The sequence below is a fragment of the Periplaneta americana genome, chromosome 16 (genome assembly GCF_040183065.1).
Source record: "Periplaneta americana isolate PAMFEO1 chromosome 16, P.americana_PAMFEO1_priV1, whole genome shotgun sequence".
NCBI classification, from domain to species: Eukaryota; Metazoa; Arthropoda; class Insecta; order Blattodea; family Blattidae; genus Periplaneta; species Periplaneta americana.
Window position 1 is genome coordinate 160,589,530 of NC_091132.1, and position 27,792 is coordinate 160,617,321.

Consider the following 27,792-nt stretch of genomic DNA (forward strand, 5'->3'; position numbering starts at 1 on the left):
ACATTCGACACTGTCTCAATTTTTTCCTTTATATTCACGTAACTCGAGTGAGCTGACATGATGCCAGAGATCCACATCGAGTTCACACAAACTCGTGTGACTTAATTGTGGTTTTCTGTTAACGTACCTACAAAAACGTATATATTATGCAAGTCTAGTTTTTTTTAGGTATATCTCCCTGTGAAGCAGACTTGAATAATTTCAAGGGAAAAACAAGCTAATAATTTTTCCCTTGCAATTATTCAAGTCTGCTTCACAGGGAGCTTTATCTGAAAAACTAGACTTGCACCATACTGTAGGTACGTTAACAGAAAACCACAATTCCAAGTCACACAGAGATTGTGTGCACTCGATGTGGGTCTCTGGTGTAATGTCAGCTCGCTCGAGTTGTATGGATATGAAGGGAAAATTTGAGACTGTGTCAGGTGGAGTTCCTGGGTAGCTCAGTTGGTAGAGTGCTGGAACTTTTAACCAGAGGTCCCGGGATCGATATCCGGTCCTGGAACAATTTTTCCCTTGAAATTATTCATGTCTGCTTCACAGGGAGCTTTGCCTGAAAAACCAGACTTGCAAAATACAATTTGGTTTTGTGTTAGAAAACTTATATCAATGAAGGGGGGCTGCGGAGCTGCAGCACCCCCAGACATTTGTGGCTCTTATCTCGTTTTATGTTGTGAAATACATTTATTATACAGTCTCTATTTAGCGGCTCGAATTTTTTTATAAAATTTCGCTCTCATTGACATGCAAGCAATCAGTGAAGTCACTTCCTCCCCTGGTGCTGCCAGAGCGAAACCAGGGACAAGGAGTATAGGATGAACACTTCCTCCTCTGGAGCTGCCAGTCTCTTCTCGGATGCTTTGCGCGATAGTTTTACCCCTCCCCCTGCTGTCCCTGGCCATGAATCCAGAGTCACCAGGTGCTGCAAAATTTGCATCAACGTGTCAGTAGCACGCAGTTTTAAATACATTTTCTTGAATGTTGTGAGTATAACAAGTGCAACAATGTTTAATTCTGTACAATATTTACAGTCTATTCAGTTCAGTACCTTAACAATTCAGGAGAAATGTGAAATTAAGTGCCCATCAGTTGAATCTCATAATGGAAAGAGCCGCTAAACAAAATACAAAGGCTCGCATATTTTTTGATAATTTATCCAGTATCCCTGCTTTCTTCTCTCGATCTCCTCACAGTCTGTATTAGATTAATGTGTTTCAAAGACAATTCCATCAGCTGGGGCAACAAGATGGAGTTTTAAAATAAGAACAGTAAATGTTGTTCATGAGAAGAAGGAGCCATTGCTAGAATGTTTTCAAACCTTAATGGAATCTGAAACATCTAACAACATCACAATAAATGAATAGTGCACAGTTGAGCAGCGACATATGTGAAAATGAAAACCCTAAAAAGCGTCGTAAAGTCGAAGGGATTCAAATAAGGGTTGCGGTAGCCAAAGAAGTGTGTAACCTCATTATCGCACAAGCTAACACCCGATTCCAGTTCATAGTTCATCTGATATTATCTTCTCTTCTGTGTCAAGAAAAATTTGAATGCTACAAAAGTTCATTTCCTTAAAATGAGGTAAATGTATGTGTGAAGCTTTTTCCAATGTTCGATAAAGACAAACTAAATCTTTAAATAAGATAAGTTGCTTGGTTTATTTGAAGAGAATGTGTAGAGACCGGGAAAAATGGATGAAATGGACGGAGAGATGCAAACCCGACGCTTAGCAGCAGAAGGGACTGAAGAAGAAGAAGAAGCTTGGTTTATTTTTTGTATGCAGCCCCCCTTAATTCAATACCCACGAGCCGCCACTGTCAATGAATAAAATGTTTACCTTTGGTACTAAGAAAATTTGTCCACAGAACTCACACTTTGCAATAAATCGAATCGAAACTACGGGCCAGAGCTACTTAGTCGCTTTCTCTTCAATCTACTTCGGTTTGAGTCCTCTATGTAGCAGCAGAAATAATTTAAAAAATAAAAATGGTTAAAGATACACTATGCTGAAGATACAACAGTCTCCCCTAATATTACTATTTTATTTAATACCATACTCAAATGTAGGTGTTAATATTCGTTGAAAATTAATGCACCAAATTATTTCTCTCTCATCAGTAACGAACACAGAATGAATATCAGACAAGGGGTGTTATTTGGTTGAGAAGAATTTGTCATCCAGTCTGCTCACAAAAAAGCCGAAAGTTAGAATTTATAGAATGGATTACCAGTTGTTCTGTATGTTTGCGAAACTTGGACTGTCACTTTGAGAGAGGAACTGAGGGTATTTGAGAATAAGGCGCTGAGACGTTCACAGCATACATCCATGAAACCACACTCTGATAACCATATGTGAAACGCCTTACACAGCATATTGGTACGTCTACTGAGTCAGATATAGAGTGGGATTAGGGATTTAACCAATATGGCGCAAGGAAATGAGCAGAAATAAATCTATTTGGTTATTTTACGACACTTTTTCAACATCTAGGTTATTTAGCGTCTGAATGAAATGAAGGTGATAATGCCGGTGAAATGAGTCCGGGGTCCAGCACCGAAAGTTACCCAGCATTTGCTCGTATTGGGTTGAGGGAAAACCCCGGAAAAAACCTCAACCAGGTAACTTGCACCGACCGGGATTCGAACCCGGGCCACCTGGTTTCGCGGCCAGACGCGCTGACCGTTACTCCACAGGTGTGGACGAGAGTTAATATTAATTCTCAGTTGAGTTGGAACTTACATTCATGAAACAAGTTTGTCCTTATTTTAACCCATTTATGCCTGTAACTTTATTTTTGTGCAAATGTTGTGAATGTCACACATAGTTTTTGATTTTATACATTTTTAATTGTAAATGAGCGAACACAGATGAATCTTTACATTTAGGCCCTTTTTCAGGGTGGGTCGTTAACGACCCAGTGGGAAAATCTGATATACATTTTTTCTTTCTTTTCATTTATATCTAAATTACTACATGTAACGACAGTAATTGTGAATATTATTTCTTTGTGTTATGGAATCAACATATTATTGATGTTTTACATGTAATATTTATAATTTTACAGTGTACAAGTAAATATTCACATAACGTTTAGTCATAAAAATACGTATAATAAAATATAAATGACTCAATATTATCGAAACACATAATTACCGCGTTATGTATGAAACTCTCTGACGCACTTGTCATGAAGCGGAGCCGGGCATGAAGGTTTAGAACAGCCTTTAGTAATCTTGTTTTTGCAGATAGCGCATCGGCAACGTGGCTGACCAACCGCCAGCAAGTGTCCAGCATTGCAACGTGCTGGACCTACGACAATATTTCCCAGATTCAAATGCTTTCTGGGCCCCGGTGAAGATACTGGTGTTCCATATTTCTGCATCATAGTGATTACAGTTGTCCGTCTGAATGACAAATTATCCAAGGAACTTCCTTTTGATCTTGCTGTTAACCATGCATTATTCATGGCGACATCAAACATCCACAAAAGAATTGGAACATACCACTTTTTCCCTCTTATTCCAATTCTGTATGCTGCTATGTTTTGATCCATCTAATCAACACCTCCCATAAAACTATTGTATTTCTTGATGAGGTGGATTGTGTAATGGATATCCTCTTCTCTTCTATGGCTGAGTACCAATCTGCTGTTCCTATAGGGTGCACGCCAAACTCATTTGAAACAACTGTCAAAATATTCAGCTGGATCACTGTCTTTAGAAAGTGATAATGGATGACTCGACTGGACAGGATTATAAACTTGTGGAAAATTAGGGAGGGGCTGACTCTTCTTCCACTGCGGAATATATTTTGTATTCAGTACAGATCTTGGATTATAGCTTTTATCCCCTCTTGTTTTAGTTGTAGTCTCTACCTCAGCTTCTACTTCCAACAATACCGTAGCCTCCAATGTAGACTCAGGAGAATCATTTTCATCATCTCTTGTTTCATTTGAAAACCTTACCTCACCTTCTGCTTCCAAGAATGTCCTCGTCAAGCAGTCAGGATTATTACACTCCTCATCTCCAGAATCCCCATCGCTTTCTCCATGTACAGGTGGTGCAATATAAACATCAATTTCTCCAGATATGCTCCTCGTGTCTGTTACTTCAAGTTCAGATATTATTTCATGAGTTTTCAGTCCCTTCCTAGTATATCAAAACAAAAATAAACTATAACTAACGAAAAAGAATCATATAAACAGAAATATTACTAAGCGACCAAATGGTACCTCTCATTTTCCCACTGGGTCGTTAACGACCCACTCTAAAAAACTATTGTCATTGTTGCTATATTACTATAACTGTTACAATGCTATCAGGATATATTGTATTACTTACATTTTGATGTTTTATATTCGTATTCAGAAGCTCGACAATGCGCCACACTCCATGCCAACAAATAGAAATTATTAGCTATGTGCTGCAGAATTCTAGTCAATTACGCAAGCTGAGAGATAGTTTCAAATAAAATATGAATGGTGCAGCACTAATCAAACACAGATGTTTATAACTCAAGACAACACTCTCAGTTACCAACCTAACTTATAGAAGTCACAATATAACACTACCGGGATATTTTATACAAATTATAATCACTGGGTCGTTAACGACCCAGTGGGCATAAATGGGTTAAGTGTGGTAAAAGTATTTTATAAAGGAAACATGCCTCGAAATACTATATAAATCGCATAAACAAGTTTTGTTGTTTACTAAAGATTTTTTATTATTTTAATCATACAGAATAATATCTGTTATGGTAACAATTAATATTTGAGGAGAAAACTTCTCTCCAGCGCTGGGGATCAAACCCGGGTCCTTGGTACTATGTACCAAGCTCTCTCGCCATTGAGCTATGCCGAAGTCCAATCCACAGCACCGGATTGAACTCCACTCCTCCAGTGTTGTTTTCCTTAGTGCTTAGTGGCCTGACTCCAAGTTGGGCATATGTGATGACATATATATTCAAGTCAACTGCCATTGTACAAGGAGCGCACTCAGCTGAGTGACTAATGGCCGGGATTCCACAGTAAAGTGCACAGTAATCTGTACAGAAATATGCACTGTAGCTAGATGAATTTACTAAATTTTTTTTATTATTTTAATCCTACAGAATAATATCTGTTATGGTAACAATTAATATTTGAGGAGAAAACTTCGCTCTGGTGCTGGGGATCGAACCGGGGTCCTTGGTTCTACGTACCAAGCACTCTCACCATTGAGCTATGCCGAAGTCCAATCCACAGCACCGGATCGAACTCCCCTCCTCCAGTGCTGTTTCCCTTAGTGGCCTGATTCCAAGTTGGGCATATGTGATAATGTATATATTCAAGTCAACTGCCATTGTACAAGGAGCGCATTCAGCTGTTTGTTTACAAACACATAATTCCAAGCAACATGAAACAAGTAAAACCAATCAAACCAGAAGCACCTAAACTAAACGCACTACCGAAAATACATAAAGAGAACATACCCCTCAGACTATTAGTCAATCATCGAAATACACCAACACACAAACTAGCCACATACATGGACAAAGCCATAAGGAACAACATAAAATTCGAAAAACAAACAACAATAAAAAAACAACATAGACCTAGTGAATAAAATAAAAGACAAACCTATCCCACACAGTACAACATTAGCGACTTTCGACATAACTAACCTATACACAAACATACTCATAAAAGATACACTACAGATACTAGAACAAATGCTCAAAAACAACAACACACAACAAGAACACATTAAAGAAATCATCCACACTACAGACATCATCACAAAACAAAACTACTTCACATACAATAACAAATATTACACTCAAACCGAAGGCCTACCCATGGGATCACCCATTTCCAGCATACTAGCAGAAATATTCTTACACACACAGAACAGACATACATACTAAACAAAGACAACAACAAACACACAGACAACATCATATATTGGCACAGATACGTAGATGACATACTAATACTATACAAAGGAAACAAAAGACAGATCCAAAACCTGCATCAACACACAAACAAAATACACACAAAGCTACACTACACATTAGAAATTGAAAACAACAAATCCATAAATTTTCTAGACATCACAATAACAAAAGTAGACAAGAAACATACATTCAAAGTATAAACAACAACAACAGCAACAACCACCTGCATTCCGAACAATGGTACACAGACTACTCAACATACCAATGAACCAACAGGATTACAACGAAGAGCTAAACACAATCAAATACATATCACAAGAAAACAGATACAACCCTAACATAATAGAGAACATAATATGTAAGACAAAACATAATTACAAAAAACGTAAGAAAACAACATAAGCACAACAACACAAAAAAATACATCACAATAACATACAAAAACAAAACCACACACAAAATTGCAACCTCATTCAAGAAATTAAATTACAACATCGCATACGGAACAAATAACACTCAACACACAAACAACACACAAAAAAAAACAAATACAACCACACAGGCGTATACAAACTCAAATATAACACCTGCAACAACTTCTACATAGAACAGACAGGCAGATCATTTCAAACACATTACAAAGAACACGTCACAACCATAACAAAATTACAAAACACCTTCACATATGCAGAACACATCACAAATGCTAACCACACCTACAGAGACATCAACACAGACATGGAAATACTACACATCCAACCAAAAAGCCAGAAACTAAACACACTAGAACAATATGAAATATACAGACACACAAAAACACACCCCAATGAAATTCTCAACACACAACTCAATTTCAGACCACACACATTCTTTGACTCCACACTACACCACACAAACACACCCTCTCAGGAAACAAAACAAGAGGCGCCAAGACCAACAACGACCAATTCTAAGAATGACCCATAATAGGTCGAACCATGTAAACCAGGTATGATAGAATTTAACACAAGAAAGTCATATAATGCATATTCCGAAACTTTAATAGCTGAAAATGACTTGAAATTCGTCGCATATCACTCTGGAGACGAGATGTGATAACACTGATAAACCCAAACTGCTCCAAATACCTTTTTTGTCTAATACCAAGTCGATGAATTGCTGTGATGTTTTCATATGCAAATAACCAGTTCGTACTGGAGGACATGTCGGGTAAAACCCAGATGTATGGCAACCCTAATATAGAGTGTTAGTTGGGAGACCGAGACGTAGATGAGAGGATAATATTAAAATGGATTTGAGGGAGGTGGAATATCATGGTAGAGAGTGGATTAATCTTGCACAGGATAGGGACCGATGGCGGGCTTATATGAGGGAGGCAATGAACCTGCGGATTCCTTAAAAGCCCTTTGTAAGTAAGTAAGTACCTATACTTTTACTTCTTAACAAGGTTAGAAAATATTTTACAATTCATTTTTAATTTTCAGAGAAGTCTGTATTGTATCTTAAAAGTATTTATTTCAGTCACTGACTTCACAGCATATGTTTAAGGTGCTACACCTTTACATTACATGTTTAAAGGACGTATGAACGTTTTCGTTGGAATACGCTAACATCATCAGAAACGGAGTACATTTCAGCAATATCAGTGCTCTCTACATAATCTCTACAAATACAAAACATATTTAGTGGCATGCAAAATGAGACATATTAAAAACTAACATTGCTGTGATACACATTGACATTCTTATATGACTGTCTTGATTGTCACTTACTTAAAATACACGTATAGATTACAAAATATATATGATTGCAAGTCTTCACATATGAGATAATAAAATGACATGATGTAAAAGTGATAAAAATAATAAAATATAAAACTAAGATAAAAAGTATTATGAATGTGAAGAGTTACAAAATTACAGTAATTGCATTTATTATATTCCTATTTCTGTTTCACAATAATATATATATATATATATATATATATATATATATATATATATATATATATATATATATATATATATATATATATATATATATACATATTTCCACCATTCAGAAATGTATGCATCATGGTTTGTGTCACGTAATTATTTGAATATTTTTCAAATTTATATGGTTTTATTATAAATGCCAATATATTATACGTTGGGTTGTTTGATGTTGATTAATAATTAATATTTTGTAATCTATACGTGTATTTAAGTAAGTGACAATCAAGACAGTCATATAAGAATGTCAATGTGTATCACAGCAATGTTGGTTTTTAATATGTCTCATTTTGCATGCCACTAAATATGTTTTGTATTTGTAGAGATTATGTAGAGAGCACTGATATTGCTGAAATGTACTTCGTTTCTGATGATGTTGGCGTAGACCAACGAAAACGTTCATGCGTCCTTTAAACATGTACCGGTAATGTAAAGGTGTAGCACCTTAAACATAAGCTGTGAAGTCAGTGACTGAAATAAATACTTTTAAGGTTAGAAAACTTTGACATCATTCGTTAGTTTAGAATATACTGTGAATCCATTTTGAATCTTGCGTACACTACTTTTAACACTTGAATTTAATTAATTGATTAACTAGTGGACTTACTCGTGTTAATTATACTGTGTCAATTAATTATACTGTGATGTTAAATTGCTTAATAATTCGTAAGCACAACATTTTTCCATGCATTCGAAGAGATTCTTTGTTATCTTTTTTTTTTTATTTTACTAGGTTATTTTACGATGATGCTTTATCAACATCTTAGGTTATTTAGCGTCTGAATGAGATAAAGGTGATAATGCCGGTGAAATGAGTCTGGGGTCCAGCACAGAAAGTTACCCAGCATTTGCTCATATTGGGTTGAGGGAAAACCCCGGAAAAAACCTCAACCAGGTAACTTGCCCCGACCGGGAATCGAACCCAGGTCACCTGATTTCGCGCTAGCCGTTACTCCACGGGTGTGGACTTCTTTGTTATCTACCAGAAATCTATGTTTGAGAAGTATTACATACTTCAAACGTCAAATGAATGCATTTTAAATTTAGAGAATATTGGGAAAAAAAAAAAAAAAAAAAAAAAAAAAAAGAACAATCCTGACATTGTTAATAGTTTGATATACTAAAATACACTGCCAATATATCTGTATACATATAGTGAAACTCTCATCTTAACTTCACACTTCACCGTAGGAAAGGTAATAGACATTGAATGATCTTCAACCTTTATCTATGATGTGAGATCATAGCTGTGATTCACATATTCTGTCCTAATGCCCGTCACGTGCAGATCCAATAAATTGCCTTCCTACAGAACATAAAGCCGCCATAAATTAATAACGGTAAGTTAAGTCACTTATTTCTAAGTTGACTTCATGTGTAATAGCCGTCACTCTGTCCTGCATGGCTACTTCTTTCAACACAGGCTACTCATTACAGAAAAAATTGAAGGTGAAATGGAAACTAGACCTTAAGAGCTACAGGCAAGGACTAATAATAGGCCAAGCATTTCTTCTTTAATATTACATACTATAATATGTGTAAAAAAAAGTATGATTTACGCTATGTACAATAAGTGAAAAAGAATTCTTTTGCAATTATTATATTACCGAGACGTTCGCGGAGTTGGCTCTGTGGTAGCGTGTCTACCTCCAGACTAACCGGTCCAGGTTCGATCCCTGGCAGGGTCAGAAATTTTCATGTAAAAATTGTGTACCAATATGCCTGGGTTAAATCCCATATCTCCCCACAGTGCATATGAAGAGAAGGCATATGTCACTGTTGATAGTGATTCGTCTGTCGGATGGGGACATTAAGCCTGGTGGCCCCCTTGGTGCTATTCAACAGAAGTAGGCTACATGCTGGCACCGAGTTTCCTCTTCTCCCTTCCTCATCATCACCCATTCCATTCACTACACCACACGAATAGTTACACATACACTCACCCTAGTACACGACCTAACTATCAACTGATACACACCATGTACAACGTGGCCTGCCGAAGTGGTGTGCAACTAGAAAATGGGTCGCAGGGAACCCGAATCACTTAAAGTGAAGTGGTTAGGCATTGGATACATACATACATATTACTGAGAACAAGTTCAATGTAGAAATTTAAAACACATTTCAAAAGAAAGAAAAACATAAAATATTCAACCACATGTCTATTCAATACCTGTATATAGTGTGTAATAAGTCTTAGCTTTCATAACCTCGTAGAAATATTGGGATGTATCCAGGGTGCGAATTAAGATTTCCGATGAGGGAGGAGTGATGGAATCCTAGATAGAGAATACCATACGTAACATTATTATTATCCTCATTCCATACGGTTCAATGCTTGGTCGCACTGAGTTGCTTGCCTTGTATCTTGATCATAATAATAATTATATCCATGAGCAGCTTAAAATAAAATGTGTAATTCCTAAGTTACTTATTGTTGTCAGCTTGCCAGTAATGGTAATACTTTAATATTATTTTCTTTGCTTACTTTATACTTTATAAAGTATACTCATATTAAAACAATTATATTTCCTATATATATTTATATATATTTTTTATATTTGAATGAGAAAATTTAACTATACATTCATTATTAATTCCAGATTCTTATATGAAGAAATTTCTTTTGTGTAAAGATTGATATTGTTGCAATATGTAGAAATGTCTCAATATAGCGCACTGATCCATATTCAGTGATAATAATACATTGATGACTTATTTGGGTGAATGGCAGGTAAATAATGAAGTAATTTGTTTCGAAAGAATTAAGAATACTTACTGGCTATTGATAAGAACGCAAATCTAATTCTTGTGACAGAATCAGTGATTTGCAATCATGCTGATACCAATAAAGTGGAATAGTATTCCCTATGCCGCTACATAACCGAGGATTGTCTGCAACGAGTGTCATAAGGCAGACATTTTCTAACATCTCATTTCCATTTCACTAACCAAGTGTTAACCATTTAGTGAATGTACCTAAACCTCTAGCAGTCAACAGACAAGGAAGGAGTGAAATTGTATATCTGACAAGTGTGTGTTGTTTAGAAGTAAATGGTAGTTCACTATGTAAAGACTTCTAATCAAATAAAGTTCGTCAAAAGTTTCATTGTGAAGTAGTCCACGATGGAAAGCTAACTCATCCAATGCTGATAAGTGTATATTATTACCCATCAACATTTTAATCACGGTGGACCTGGTCATGAGAAATGCATCATTTGGAGCAAACACTGGACTCCACTGAAACTTTACGTAACACCCAGAAGGGATTGACTTTGCCAATGATGCGTGTTAACACTCCTCCTCCTCCTCCTCCTTCTTCTTCTTCTTCTTCTTCTTCTTCATCCAATCCCTGATGCTGTTAGACATCGTGTTCACCTCTCTCCATTCATCTCTTCCAAATCTATCTTTTCACGTTTTCTTTATTTCAACCATTGTCTTTCCACGTTGTTGTGTTATTTTCTGTCTAGTATTTTTCCACTTAAATCTTGGTCTACCTCTTCTATCCTTCCTTCCACTCGCATTTCCATTATCTGTTTAACTTTTTTTTCCCATCTGTCTTTCTATAAACATGTCCGAACCACTTTAGTTGCTTTTCTTCTATATTCTGTATTATGGATTTCTTTAGTTTTACCTCTTCTCTTACTTTTTCGTTTCTTATTCGATCCCTTCTAGTTTCTCCTATCGTTCTCCAGAAATACGGTACTTCATTTCCATAGTAGTTATCTTGCTTTTGTATTTGTCAGTTAGTGGTACACTTTCTGTTCCATATTGTAGTATTGGTTTTATTATCGAGTTATGTATTTGCATTTTGGTCTTGGTATTGATCTCTTTCTTTTCCAATTATTGTGTTAGTTATTTGGTAGTAGGCTGTTGTTGTATTTTTAATTCTATTTAGTATCTCTTGTTCTGTTCTTCCATCACTGCTGATAATAGAACCTAAATACTTATAACTTTCTACTCTTTCCAGTATCTGATCGTTGCAGACAATATTTAATTCTTCATTGTGTTTATTTTCTTCAGATATCCACATGGTCTTACTCTTATTAATATTAATCAGCATCCCTTTTTTTAATAGTTCTTCATTCCATTCAATTATCATTTTTTGTAGTCTTTGTTGTGTGTCTGCTATTAATGCAATGTCATCTGCATACAGTAGTGCTTGGAGATAAATTGGTCATAGTCTCCAATTCCCAACTTTAGTTCGTACCATTCTCCATGTACATTTCTTATGTATTTCATTCATAAATATGATAAACAGTAGTGGACTAAGGCTATCTCTTTGTTTCACTCCTTTTCGCATTTTAAATTCTTCTGACAGTATCCCATCCATTCGTACTAATCCAGCCATCTCTTCATATGTGCTTTTAATAGTGTTAACTCTCCCAGTACTTTTATTATATGGTGAACAAGCAAAATCGCTTCGACTGCAAGAAAACAAAGTAGATGCGAGTAAACAGTTCCATCATTTACAAACCACTTGTTTCTAAAATGGAGACATTGAAACTGTGGCAGAATTTCAGTATTTGGGCGTTGTATCAAAGGATGGAGTAGCCAGTGAAGATGTTGAAATCCGCATAACTAAAGCCAACGCTAACGCTATCTTTGTTCACCTGTATCCATTATGGAAAACATGAGATATTTCATTGCGAACTAAATTCAACATTTTATACAGCATTGTCAGACCGATTCCCTTGTATGGTTGCGGAACGTGAAACATAAGCACAGAAATCATCAATAGTCTCCTAGTGAAATGGAGTCTATAGAATTATATATGTTAATTGGCGGGAAACCATCAGCAATAAAAAATTATAGAGACCACCGGAGGAGCTAATAGTCCTACAAAAAGAATGGAATTGGAGAAGATATAGTCTGAGAAAAGAGAACACATGTAGCTGGAAGTCCTCAGATGGAACCGCAAGGAAGTCATCACTGAGGCAAAAGTCTGAAGACTTGGAGGAGAAAAGTAAAGAAAGAGATGTGAGAGGTTAGAAAATTCCGGGCAGATCTAAACTTACTGGACAAAAATAGGGCAAGGTGGATAATATTTTGTTGCAGCCCTTTGCTTCAGTGAGACAAACAGGATGCAATTGATTGAATTTCTAAATAAATTAGGATTTTCTTTTTAAATTTGCATATACCTATTTTTTATCAATGATCAAGCGCTTCGCATTGTGAATTTTGAGGGGTAGGGCGTAAGTATGTAGTAAGTGTGCTAGATTTAATCAAGTTTTTTGTCCCCCCCCCCCTTACCCCACGTATTTTAAACCATTTTGGTTGGCTAACACAATGCATCTCTGGCGCAGTGAGCTCTGTTTGGGAAGGGAAGCGTCACATTCACGGCACAATGAATCTTTTTCGTTCTTGTGAGTCCAGTCCGATGCAATAAAGTGCTCTCTTTTGGTGGATATAACTATACGTACGTAGTTTCATATTTGTTTCATAGGATTGCAATTGTGGCAGGGGTAAGTTGCAATTTTTTACCTCTAATACTTCAAACTCGAATATAACCTTCATTCTGTTTTCTTGCTTTACTATTATCGCTGTTTCGTGGAACGTTTTGGTTTGCGGAACTGTACCACAGTTTACTATATACAGTTGCGAAGCTCAATATGTAGTAAAAATGCAAACATGGGTAGTTGCCCACCACTAGGATCGCTACTATCGCCTCATCATCGCAGATCTCTCTCCTAGCAGACGACAAAATATATTACACTTTCGTTGTCGTGTTCTTTTGGAAAAATTAACACCTTCTTTCCATTATTGAAATATTAAATGCATAAAGTTAATTTATTATTTTAATGAAGTATATTAAATTCCACCATAAACTCGAAGATACCTGCAAGAAATAAGTAATATAATTTTTGTTTGTTCAAAACGAACTGAAATTTACTATAATAGCTTCACTCATTCAAGATTATAGCGATAATTAACTGTGAAACCAATAAATATTAATTTTCATTTCCCTTTACAACAATAATAATGGAAATATGAATTAATGGAGTAACTTACGTGTACCGGTACTTGTAGTGTAGGCTTACATAGTTAACAAAGTGGGATGAGGTTAAGCAATAATAATCACACCAGAATTGGAAATAAAACGTGATAAATAAATTTTATTGTAACAGACTTTTCCTACGTCTCTAGTAAAGCAACAAATAAAAATAACAACAAAATTAACAGCTATAATTAAAAACATATCCTTTGAAAAAAATAAGCCTAAGCAATAATAATTCCACCAGAATTGAAAATAAAACGTGATCAATAAATTTCATTAAAACAAACTTCATTTTTCTACGTCTTTAGTAAAATAACACATAAAAATAATAACAAAATTAATAGCTACAATTAAAAATATATCCTCTGAAAAAAAAGTAGACCTAACCTTTATTTCTCTGGAAATTTAGCAGCCTAAGTGACAGAACTTTAACCGGTATCTAATGTCCTTTCGGTTAGACTGAAACATTTCATTGTGAAATTTAAGGATATAATGTATTCTAACAGTCACAAAGAACTTCAAAATTAAGAGTTTTGTTTCTGCACAGTATTCTTGTGGAAACCCATGAACCTTTCTGAATCTTTCGGAAATCGGACAAAGGATAACTCTGGCCTCTTTCTCTTACAATTTATAGCACTACAAACCTCTCCTCCTTGTCCCATATTATTATTCCAATTATTATATTTTAGCCATTAACATTTTCATTACAACCAATAACGAACATTTCACAAGCATGAATGTGAAATACGCAACTAGCTAACACTCGATAGAAATACGACACAGTCCAAAGTCGACCATGGACATCTATTGTTTCTAGTTGCTAACCGCTTGGAGCGCTTTATCACGAGATTTGCAAAAAAACACCTCAAGCTTCGCGACTGTATATAGTAGACTGTGACTGTACTGTAATATTAAACGAGAGGGGGGGGGGGAGAACTGGTCAACGTACTTCATTACCGGTATCGCCTTGTTTAGTTGTCTCATGAATGTAGCCTTATTTGTGTCATTTATGAGATTCCAACCTGTTTTCGGACAGTTGACTAAACAATACAGACATTATAAGACGATGTTTCCTTAAATCACTTTCAGTTACAGAGTCTCTGCTTTCAGTTGTGATGGATTGGATCAAGATAGAACCTGAGGTTGACCCGTTGGGCTTACAACCACATGATAGCACACATGAAACAGAAGATAGCAAGGCTTTAATAGAGGTAGGCTAAAATGAAAATTATTACTTCGCGGGGGGTGTGTGTGTGTGTGTGTGTGTGTGTGTGTGTGTGTGTGTGCGTGCGTGCGTGCGTGCGTGCGTGTGCGCGTGCGTGTTTTTTTTTCTAACAGTGGGAGACGTGGCTACATTTTCCACTTTATATTGAGTAGACCAAATTAGATTCCCAGGCTGTAATTAGCTTTGTGATGTAATGTTTCATCGTTTGGACTAGCAATAAGAATTGCACGTGAATTCGAGATAGCAAACAATTTTCACATGAAATGCTGCTATCTGTTTAGTTCAGTCCAGTTTATTTTTTAAACCAATGAGCATATGCATGCAATAAGATTTGTCAATATGGAATTATTACATTAAATTACTTTCCATATAGTCACATACATAGTAAAAGTTCTATTCTCAGTAATAATTGCGGAGAAACGAGCGTTGAGTGACTTTCGCCTATTTTGGAAGACACTGACGCACTTGAATTGCCAACATAGAAAACAAAAGTCACTACCTGTTCAAGAGCACCACACTCAATCGCTTTCACCTTTATCTTGACGAGGATGATGAAAACATAAACTAAGCTAACCTAACCTGTCACTAAAATCCTAAACTAACCTAACTTGTCACAGGTTCGTCTATACAAGACATAACAAAAGCCTAAACTATCCTAACCTAACCTGTCAGTTTCGTATATGCAAAGCACAATTAAAGCCTGAACTAACCTAACCTAACCTGTGACTTAAGTCCTAAACCAACCTAACCTAACCTGTCACAGATTTGCCTATACAAGGCATAACAAAACCCTAAACTACCGTAACCTAACCTGTCACAGATATGTAGGCCTACGTAAGACATAATAACAATCGAAACTCTCCTAACCTATCATAACACTCCATTTTCTTACCTCTACACACTTTCCTGAGGTATGAAAATGGCCGAATTTCTATCCCGCTGGAACATTGCAAACTAGCGTGAAACGTTCGTATTCTGTCGTAAGTTATGTTGGTACGACATGTAAGATGGCTGAAGATACATATCCGCAATAGGAAAAGAAGTCACTCAACCCTCGTTTAACCATAATTTACTTAACCCTATATCGATATTATTTTCTAATTTCGAAAGGCACTTTTTTTTTATAAAACTAGATGCCCATAATATGATGATTATTTCGGCCTAAAATTTTCTAATCTACAACACGAACCAACCGAATTATGTTTACCTCGTGTTGTATAAATGCACAGATTATTATTTTGATAGCCTATATAAATAAAATGATTGATAAAACATAAAGCGATGTCACTTTTAATACATTAAGTTGTGTAAAAATGGGTTTGTAATGTTCACGTTGACCACATCCTTTCACATTTCGTTTTTTTTTTTTTTTTTTTTTAGTTTAAAATATCTTGGACAGCTAAACTATTACCTCAGAGTAAAAGATCATAATTCACATATGTATGAAACAAGCTAAGATATGCATTTAAAGAAGTACCAGGAGGAATTAACTGTTTCAATCTTCGCATATAAAAATAACTTACGTAACTTTTTACACAGTTCCAGCATATGATATTTTCATGTCAGTTTTCCATCCAACCAAAAACAGCCCTTTCAGACTCAATGTTATACCTTAAGACTGAATAACAATATCTGAGTCTTACTAATATTTAGACTTAAAACATAGCTAAAACCATATTTGCATAGAATTCTGTGTGTCACTCATACCAAATCATCATTAACCACTTTCAAAACCTTAATGTCATCTGCAAAAGTTTTCTCCTTAATTGCAGCTGGTAAATTATTAACAGCAATAATAAAAAGAAACTAACCCAAAATTGAGCCTTGAGGAACTCCAACATTAAGATATGTTCGCCAAAAAATTCAACAAATTGCTGTTTATTTCTAAGATAGGATTTAATTAAGGAAATCTCTTTTCCTTCTACTGCATATAATGAAATCCCTTACTAAAATCACATAAAAGCCATTGCATTTTGTTTTAATTCACATACATTTATCACCTATGAAACAACACTATCTACTATTAAGATCACAGGATAGGTCTTGCCTCCCCTACAATAGTATAGCTCACCTCAAAATTAGTTAAATGGCGCTCGGTAGAAAATATCCTGAGTAAATCTGTGATCGGTCGAGCTGCCATACAGCATCTTAAGTACCCGCTTTGAGGACGACATTATCTACTATGTGAAACAATAACCACTTGCCAAAGAGGATAGACATTTATTTTAAAGACAATTGTAGGAGCAGGATAAAAACAAGGACAAAGACGAGAACGACGATAAGGATCACGACATGAGTTGCGACAAGCACCACAACAAAGATCACGATAAGGACCACATAATTAACAACGATAAGTATCACGATAGTGAACAAGACCACGATAATAACCCTGACAAAGAAAATAAGGACCACAATAAAAACCACAATAAAGACAATAATCGTCGCTATAAGGACCATGACAAAGACAAGGATCAGAGTAAGGACCACGGTAAAGACAACAAGGATCAGCATAAGGACCCTGACAAAGACAACAAAGATCACGGTAAAGACTACAAGATCAACGACAAGAACCATGATAGACCTAAGTGTCACGACGTGGATAACGATCCTTGTCGTGAGTCTTGTCATGATCTGTGTCTTGGTACTTGGTATTTGGTACTTGTGACCCTTGCCGTGATCCATGTCATGGTCCTTATCATGATCATTGTCGTGATGTTTATCCATGTCGTGATCTTTATCATGATCCTTGTCTTCATTGCAACCGTTAGAGCGTTCCTTGTTTGCTCCATGGTCCTTATCGTAATTTTCATTTTGTTGGTAGTTTTAACTGATAAGCAGAAATACCGTAGGTTTGGAATGAATGGGGCCGTCTATTGCTTATCTTACTCTGTAGTAATAATATGTTACATGTAAAATGCTTATCTTACACTGTAGTATTAATATGTTACATTTAAAATGTAACATATTAATACTACAATGTAAGATAAGCAATAGACGGCCCCATTCATTCCAAACCTTATCGTAATGCTTGTTGAAATTGTAATGTTCTCTATCGTTCCACGTTTTGTCCTTGTTATGGTCTTTATAGTCTTATTTTTGTCATGGTCCTTATCTTTGTAAATTTCGAAGTCCTTAACATGGTCCATGTCGTGGTTCCTATCATGATCCTTCTTTTGTTTTTCGTGTTTGTCGTGATCCTTATCGTGATCTTTGTCGTAGTGTTAATCATGGTCCATATCTGTGATCCTTATCATGGTCCATGTCGGAGTCCATATCATGATCCTTGTCATAGTGCTTGTCGCGGTTCACGCTCCTTATCCTGGTCATTATTGTGATTTTTATCGTGGTCCATGTTGTCCTTATCGTCGTCCTTGTTGTGAACCTTATCGTGGTCCTTGACGTTATCCTTATCGTGGTCTCTATTAAGGTCCTAATTATGATTCTTATTTTGAAGCTTGTCGTGTTTCATATTGTGGCCCTTACCGTGGTCTCTGTCGTAGTCCTTATCGTGCTACTTGTCGTGGTCCATGTTGTGATCCTTATAGTTTTCCTTACCGTGGTTCATGTCGTGATCCTTATTGTGGTCCTTGTCGTTTATATTTTGCCCTTTTTGTGGTCCTTACGAAGGTCGTTAATATATTTGTCGTAGTCCTTATCATGTCCCTGTTGTCTTTCTAATAGTCCTTTTCGTGGTCCTGGTCCTTGTCATAATCCTTATCGTGGTCCATGTCATTGTATTTATCATAATCCTTGTCTTGTTGTTTGTCGTGTTTCTTGTAATATGTTATCGTGGTCCTGTTCTTTGTCCTAGTCGTGATCCTTACAATGTTCCTTGCTGTCTTTGGTGTGGGTCTACATTTGTCACTTCAAAATTAATATTGTTCTCCAACTTTGACGAATGACTTTCGAGTTACACGGTATATTTCAAACTTTCATGAAAGGTAACCGATCAAGGATGTAAGAAGAGACCTACACCAGAAATAGACAACTGATAACATTTTGCACTGCTGTGTACTTTGGAGTAGGATGAAAATATGCTTATGCATGCACAATCAGATGTGTTCTTCGCTATGTCAATATTGCATGAACTGTAGAACTTTAAATTTCGACGACCAAGAGTCGTCTCATTCTTTTTTTGGGAAATTGTACTTTATTTTCAGTAGGAACACTTGGCCTATTGTTATTAATCATTACTTGTCTTCCTTAAGGTTTAATTCCCATTCTGCCTTCAGTTTTCTTCAGAAATTTGTAGCAAATGACTGCCATGCACAACCAATTTGATAATTAGTACACATGAAGTGAACTTTAAAATAGATAAATGAAGTTATTTCTTGTGATGCCTTTATGTTCTGTAGGAAAGAAATGTATCGAATCTGCAAGAGGAGAGCATGAAGACAGAATGGATGGGTCACAGCTGTGTTCTCACATCAGACATAAATGCTGAACACACACCAATGCCGTTTAGCTTTGCTGTGGTGAAATGTGAAATTGAAGATGCTCCAAAGGGTACCAGCTCTCCTGTGTTGAAGTCTGAAGTTGATGTAAGTGGTTCACTATGTCTACAGATATACTGACAGTGCATTTTTAAGTACCTTATATTAGAGCCATTAATTTAGAATATTAATAATTGTTTTCATTTGTTCGATATTTCCTCAACTTAACCTGCTTCGATTTTAGATTTGAAATAAACTAGTAATACGCAAACATATACTTCTGATAGGCAACAGACAATAATCTCGAAAGCATGGAGAAACTTATTCTTCGTAGGAAGAGGATTTCATTGTAACTTACGTGTATATATATGACTCAGATGAGCAGTCAACCTCTTTTCATTTATTCACTTTTGCAGAAAGATTTGTTCCATCTGGACAGAGTTCAGCAAGAACAGAAAGTGGAAGTATCTTCAGATGAGGATAAAGTGTTCTCTGAAAGGTGAGTGTAGTATACTAGTTATGCCTTTTTCAGTCTTTCATAGATTCATTTAACGACGACGTAGAACAAATTTTATAATGTGTAGTATGGTTTTATTTCTAATAGCCTATATAGGGTGTTAAAAAGAGTATCCAATATTTTAGGAGGTGATAGTGTGCATCAAAACAAGAAAATAATGTCTAATAAACATGGGTCCTACAACACATACTTTCTGAGATCTGAGATCATAGGAGGTGCTCAATGTGACGTCCACTCATGGCAATACATTCCTCTGCCCTTCTGTGTAAGGAATCACGCACTCTTTGAAATTGATCTGGTTCCTTCATATGTCCCCATAACCAAAAGTTTAGGGGATTTAGGTTTGAGGAACGAGCAGGCCAAGGTGTGGGGCTTCCCCGATCAATCCAGCAGTCCTGAAATATCAGTGCCAGGTGTTTATGCACATTGCGAAGAAAATGTGCTGGTGCACCATCGTACATGAACCTCATCTTTGGTCTTACTGACATGGCACATTCTCCAGCAAGGCAGGCAATGCAGTGACCCTATTAATTTATCACCAAGAATGCCTGCCCATATGTTGATTGAGAATCGGTGCTTATGCCTTGTCTCTTCAACTGCATGGGGATTTCCCACACATGCTGATTACGAAAATTCACATCATCATTTCTGCTGAACCCAGCTCATATTCGCAACCAGACTATTGTTTTCAGTATTCCTTACGATGTATCATTATTCCATGCCAGATGTGTCAACTACGGTATGATCAGCTGTTAGTCTGCTGTATTGTAGGGCAGAGGAATGCATAGCCATAAATGGACGTCACATTGAGCACCTCCTATGAACAAGTGTTCAGATCTCAGAAAGTATGTGTAATACGACCCATGTTTATTAGTCATTATTTTCTTGTTTTGATGCATCCTATCACCTAAAATATTGGATACTTTTTTTTAACACTCTGTATAAGTGTTTATTCATATTGGCGCCTTAACACATTTTGGTACTGCAATGATATTATAAGTTTCACTAAAATTATCATTACCATGACAATTAACATACTACAATTCATACCATATCATGTTTACGTATTATTCTGCTGTCCTTTGAGAACCGTGATGTTTTTTAGTGTGTGATCACGTCACTACTACGACTGCCAACGTTTCTATTGCATATGCAATCCCTGTGCATTGTGCTAGTTCGCTGCTTTTCATTCTGCGCAATTCGAGTGCTGTTAATGTTGCCACAAGCTTTTACGTTTTTATTATGAAGCCAAAACTAGAAACTAATAGCACTATATTCCTAAGCAATGTTAGCAACTCTCTTGTTTGAAGTTATGCTATGTAAAGTATAAAAATTAATTGTATCGTCATCATATGTACGTGTATACATCTTTTCTTTAGCACTTCATGAAAGAAAACATCAAGACGAAGTTTTGTTATTTGGTAGTTTCCGAGTTGCATGTTCTGTATGCACAGAAGAATGAGAGTTCAATCTCCAATTTTCTTAGCGATCTGCCTCATTTTTAGGAATATTTTGAGAAAATTAGACATGGGAAATAAATGTTTAGGAATATTTCTGGCTTTGAAAAAAGCTTTTGATACAGTTAATCATGATATCTTTCTTAAAAAATTAGAAAACATTGGTCTTAGAGGAGTTGTACTCAAACTTTTTCGTTCATATTTAGAAAATAGATATCAAAAAGTCAAAATTGACAATTATAATAGCAATTATAAAGTGATCGATATTGGAGTTCCACAAGGTACAGTTTTAGGACCAATCTTATTTATAATATATATTAATAATTTGTTGAAAATTGATCTAAATAAATATGGTGGTAATATATTTTCTTTTGCAGATGATACTGTACCAACATTTAATGGGAAAAATTCAGATAACATTTATTTAAATGCTAGAAGTGGAACTAAATTACTGAAAAAATGGCTTGGCTCTAATCTCCTGTCCTTAATTACTAATAAAATTACTATATTCCATTTTCTTTAAGAACGAAACGTTTTACCTCCACCTGTGAATAATTGAGGAGCTCCGAAACAAAATCCGTTAAGTCCACAAATCATAAATTTTCAGCAAAGACGAAAAACTTCTACCGCTTAAACTTGTGAATAAAAAAATAAAAATAAACCACTGTTGTAAAAAGGACTCTTTCTTGATAAGAATATGACTAGCACTGAAAATCAGTTGCATCTAAATTAGGAATAATCGCAACTTAAAAAAAATATCGGGTGGACTTAACTTGTTTTGTTCCATACGGGTGGACAAAATGGCTTTTGAAACGGAAACTAACGAAATACAAGTATGTACTTTAGGAAATCAAGTTTACTAAATAAAAATTAACTCTTACCAGTACATGTTAATGGATTATTTATGAAAGGACCAAAGTCGGTAATTTTGTGAAAATGAGTGTATAATATAATACTGCTCTTTTGGTGTAGATACATCGATTTAGATATGAAGAGGACTAAATTTCACACTCTAATGCTTAGTAGAATTTATGATATAATTTTTAGTTCAGCGTTAATTTAAAAATTTCGGCCTGTAAGCAGTTTTTCTTAAATTTCTAACAATTTGGTATTCAAGACTTCGGCCCTTTCATAAATAACCCACTCATGTTATAGTGATTGTTAATGAATTAATGGTCTAAAATGTATGACTATTATGTATTATTCGTCTTCACAAGCAAATCAAAACACAAAAGAATATGCTATATCATTCCTAAACCTTCTTCATTATCAAGACAATCATATCTTTCATTTTCCTCTTCATTCTGAGTCATCTTTCTGATAATCAACAATGTTTGCGTAAAACTGTAGTTTTGCCATGTTACTTCACTCATCTCCAAATCTTTATTTCAACAAACAGTCCATATCAGCCTTCTTTGCAGTTTTTACATTACTTGGGCAAAATGGTATGTTCAAGGGCCGAGTTATATCTTCCACCTGACAACCTCTCTTTAACAATGATTTCGAACGTCTAGAATGATCAAGTCGATATGACACATTCATTGCTACATTTACATTCGTTTTACCTACCTTTATTTTCTTCATCAGACGTATCGTTTTCATAGTACTGATCCCTTCCAACTTATGAACTTTGGAGGTAAATGCCTTGAAGTCTTGAACTTTCTAATCTATCCCCAGAACGGAAACTTTGTCGACATTACGACAGAAATTGTGGTAGTCTTCAAGCATAAATATTTCAGAGTGCCTTCGCAATGCGTTTTCTATTATACCAAACTCCCTACCTATTGGGAGGACATGAATGGCCTTGACCAGGAAAAGTCATACATATGTCTTTCACAGATTGCGGTGATTTTTCCAGATGCCACCACTACAGAGCATGTACAAGAATGGAATTTCGATTTTATCTTCACATCCGTCTGGAACTAGCCTTTTAGTGGAGACAGCTTCATCAAAATTCTGTCTGCTAAGAAAATTTTTAAGAGCTGAAACTACTTCTTTTGCTTCTCGGCGTGCCTGATTTTCAGTTCTGCAGTAAAAGTTAGGGGATTTGTTCTCAACATCTGTAATACAGAATGCGCAGAAACTAATCTAGCATACTTATTGGTACTTTCGGCCACGGCTGAACCTGTTGTAAATCAAAACAAAGAGTGTCAGAATTTTGTGGTGTTTCTTTCAACATTTCGTAGAATTTCTTTGCTTTGATTTTGTGGGCGATGAATGCAGCACGAGTTTCTTCCTTCTTCGTACTGCTGACGAAGGATTACACTTCATGATGCATTCTTGCACAATATCTACATGTGTCCTTAGCAGGTGTACCAAACCTCAAGTTGAATTCAGTGGAAAAGATGTAAAAGAACCACCATTTTCCTTTCAAAGAGTTTGACACACTGGAATTATAAATGTTGTGTAGTTTGCTTATACTGAGTTTTGAAAGAAGGTACAATCTCCTACTTTTTCTGCGAGAGTAGTGGCTTTCGCATGCTTTCAAGTTTGATATAAATGTAATAACAGATCGTCTCTTTTTTTAGACTGTTTTGACCTACGATTGTCACCTATTCTTTCCATAGTGGGTTTTCCAGCCAGTGTGTTGGATGCTATAATAATAATAATAATAATAATAATAATAATAATAATAATAATAATAATAATAATACATTTTTTAATCTGGTTGTAGTCGCTCTAGCAACTTGGTTATATCACTACATAACCACTTGTAACATTGAATTGAGTATCTTTAGGGTAATATCTTTGATGTGATGTGGGTTTTAGAAATTTAAAATCCACCAACTGGGTCGGGTTTGATCACACAACCTTTGAGTTCATTGGTGGGCACGCTACCAATGTGCTAACCAGGTCGGAAATAATATTTTTGAGACACTTACAAATGCATAAATTATTATGTAGGCTATCATGAACATGATTACTACATTCAAAAACCTTATTACCATATATTTTACAACAAGACTGTTCAATTTTCCGAAATCGTGTTTTTGTTGATGTCTCCTCTTCGTGGATGAAACAGACATCAATGAAGCAAGAAGCCTGTCTTATTTCACTTTGTTATGATGTGCATAAACCCTTTTTCTGGCCTTTATAAAACTATATGAGGGGATCGAACAGCATTTGAAGCGCCCTTCCTTGCGACTGAAGGGAGGTTCAAATTCCATGATACCATAATCCTTGTCATAATATCTAGAATAAAATTGTAGAGACGTATATCCATCACATTTTTACCAACACTTTAAATCAGGACCACATTGTTTTCATTTAATTTGCAGCTTCATATTCTTTCTTTCGCCTTGTCTCCGATATTCTTTTCCTCTTTCTGGACCCTGAAGATCCCTTTAAGACAGACACAATTCCCTCCATGGCACCTACTACTAGAACAGTATTGCGAGACTTACTTATTTTCTATGAATACAATTTTATTCTCCTGCTTAAATCATTAAAAATGTGTGATTTATGCACCAACAATGATGACATTACAGTAACACTGATATGCCTCCAGCAGCAGATGCAGGTGCAACAATGAACTAATAAAATTATTAATATTATGTGGCTGCAGAATAAACAGAAGTCTGAGTCTGTTAACTTAACGGGGTTTGTTCCGACTGGAGCAGTGGACTGAAAGGATTATGAAACAAACACTCGATTTCGACCGCATTTTTAACAGGGATGCAACGGAGTTAGAACAGAATAGAGACTGTAGATCGATGTAGGACATTTCGTAAGGTAAGAATCCGTTTCAAACTCAATTTCGATCGGAGGTGGACTTAACGGGTTTTGTTTCGGAGCTCCTCAATTATCACTTAGTAATACATAATATTTCATGTAATGAATTAACAAATAATTATTGTAATTGCCCATATATAACACCTTCCACACAAGTTAAATATTTAGGAATTATTATAGACCAGCATTTACGTTGGGATGAACAAATTGATTTCATGTGTACAAATATAAGAAAGACAATTTATAAATTCGTAATATTTCGAAATTTTATCACTAAGGAGGCATTGAGAATAATATTTTTAGCTTTGGTACAATCATTAATACAATATGTTATAATAAATTGGGGTGGAGTAGCATAATTTGTATTTAATCCATTAATTTTATTGCACAGAAGATTAATAAAAAGTTTATCTGACCAAAAATATGGATTACCCAACAAATTAAATTTATACAGATTGTAATGTATTAACTATTGAAGAAATTTATAAATATAGTTTAGTAACTTACTACCACAGAAATCAAATAAAACATAAATCTAATCGACATGAATATCGTACTCAAAGACAAAAGTCTACTTTCCCATTAATTGAGCCTAAATGTCATACAAGTGCAGCTCTTAAACATGGTGCTAGTTTCGGCCCGAGATTTTATAATAAAATTACAAACCATTTTCCAAATTTGAAATATTTTAAAATTGAAGCTTTTAAAAAATAAATTTATAAAATTATTCATGATATATAATATTAAAAAATGTATTTTTTTTTTTTTTTACCTTTTATTTCTGTCGACTATATTTATGTTTTTATTGAATATCATTGGGTTCTGTCTGATTGTCAGTTTATATTAAATGTGTATTTTTCTCTTTTTTTTCTCTTTATTTTATTTTATTAATTTTTTTTTCTATTATGTGTTATTTATTGGTTTGAATTAAGTTCCTTACTGTATTTAGTAAACTGCCCTTGAAAATTTTATGTTATATTATTGGATAAGACCACACCGTACACACGCCTGGCTCTTACGGTAGTGGTTAGAAACATTTTTGTTTTATAAATTTAAATTGTACTCACTAGCTAGCTAGTTAAATAAATAAATAAATTTGTTCGTTGGAATTAATATTTTTAATTTCTAACTACCTATCTTACTCGACCTTCTGACTGGTTGTATGCTATCTGCTTTAAAATTGCAGGTTGTTCAGCCTTACCACATTACTTAGGTACCTATTCCAGTGATCTTTCGGTTTCTCATTTCAACAGCATCCTATGTTTCTTTTTCTCCTTCACTTAAAAATTGTCTTCTTTAACCCTTTTAACATTGGCACAAGAACGAACGTCCACATGAGAAAAGTAATGTTGCTTGGTCTGTAAACATATTTCTGTAGGACTATTCACTGTATTTGTTATTGTTTCTGTGTATTATTCAGCATTATATAAGTGTATCACATGAAGTTTACAAAATGGTAACGTGGATCTGGGTAGAGTTGTCAACTTTTTTTTTAAGAAAATACGGGAGATTAAGAAATCGACAAAATTTCACATAGAAAATTAGCAAATTATTCGAGTCACTTACTAAAAAGCAACTTTATTCTACACTTAGGCAGCTAGGCTTAAATTAAGTGTCTCTTGAGATAGATCCTCCCTGACGTAGTAGTTGAAGTCAATTCAGTTTTCAGCTTTGATTGGTGAGATGTGTCCTATGCCTGTTTCGAACATCTATCCAATTATAGTTCAAGAGGTAAAACATCTTCTTTGTGTCCGCCGAGTTAACTCTGTGGTAGCTAGCTGGCCCGTGTCAGAAATTTTCATGTAAAATTTCTATCTCGCGACTAGTAGAGATGGCGGTGCACAACTTCTAACCAATAGATTGTGCACCAATAAGCCTGGGTTAAATCCCAAATCTCTCTGCAGTGCATATGAAGAGAAGGCATATGTCACTGTTGATAGTGATTCGTCCGACGGATGGGGACGTTAAGCCTGGCGGCCCCCTGGTGCTATTCGACAGGAGTAGGCTACGTGCTGGCACCAGATTTCCCCTTCTCCCTCCCTCATCTTCATCATCATCACTCATTCCAGACACTACACTTACACGAACGCTTACACATATACTCATCTTAGTACACGACATAACTCTCCACAGATACACATCATGTACAGTGTGACCCGCCAAAGTGGTGTACAACTAGAAAATGGATCACAGTTCTGCCATCTATTCACAGTATCCGGAACCCGAATCACGCAAGTGAAGTGGATGGGCATTGGATACACACATACACATCCTCTTTGTATGAACATCACTGCTTGGTATTTATAGAACAATATTAATATTGTTTAATTTTAAACAGTCCACACCTGTGGAGTAACGGTTAGCGTGTCTGGCCGCGAAACCAGGTGGCCTGGGTTCGATTCCCGGTCGGAGCAAGTTAAGTGGTTGAGGTTTTTTCCGGGGTTTTCCCTCAACCCAATAAGAGCAATTCGACCTGGTTGGCAAGTTGGTATAGTGCT

The 27,792-nt window shown here is 35.6% G+C and overlaps 1 protein-coding gene across 8 annotated transcripts in view; it reads left to right on the plus strand.

Annotated features, from left to right (window-relative positions):
- Positions 1-13,252: 13,252 nt before the first annotated feature.
- Positions 13,253-27,792, plus strand: part of LOC138691624 (zinc finger protein 135-like) — a 65,358-nt gene continuing 50,818 nt past the window's right edge. For 4 of the 8 annotated variants that reach the window (XM_069813793.1, XM_069813791.1, XM_069813788.1 and 1 more), the window contains exons 1-4: positions 13,253-13,397; positions 15,041-15,141; positions 19,511-19,696; positions 20,005-20,087. In XM_069813793.1, coding sequence (XP_069669894.1) covers positions 15,046-15,141; positions 19,511-19,696; positions 20,005-20,087 — 365 coding nt within the window. In that variant the 5' untranslated portion in view covers positions 13,253-13,397; positions 15,041-15,045. Of the gene's footprint in view, positions 13,398-15,040; positions 15,142-19,510; positions 19,697-20,004; positions 20,088-21,939; positions 25,945-27,792 lie in introns of those variants that run through there. The other 4 variants (XR_011329929.1, XM_069813786.1, XM_069813794.1 and 1 more) reach the window with 3 other exon arrangements.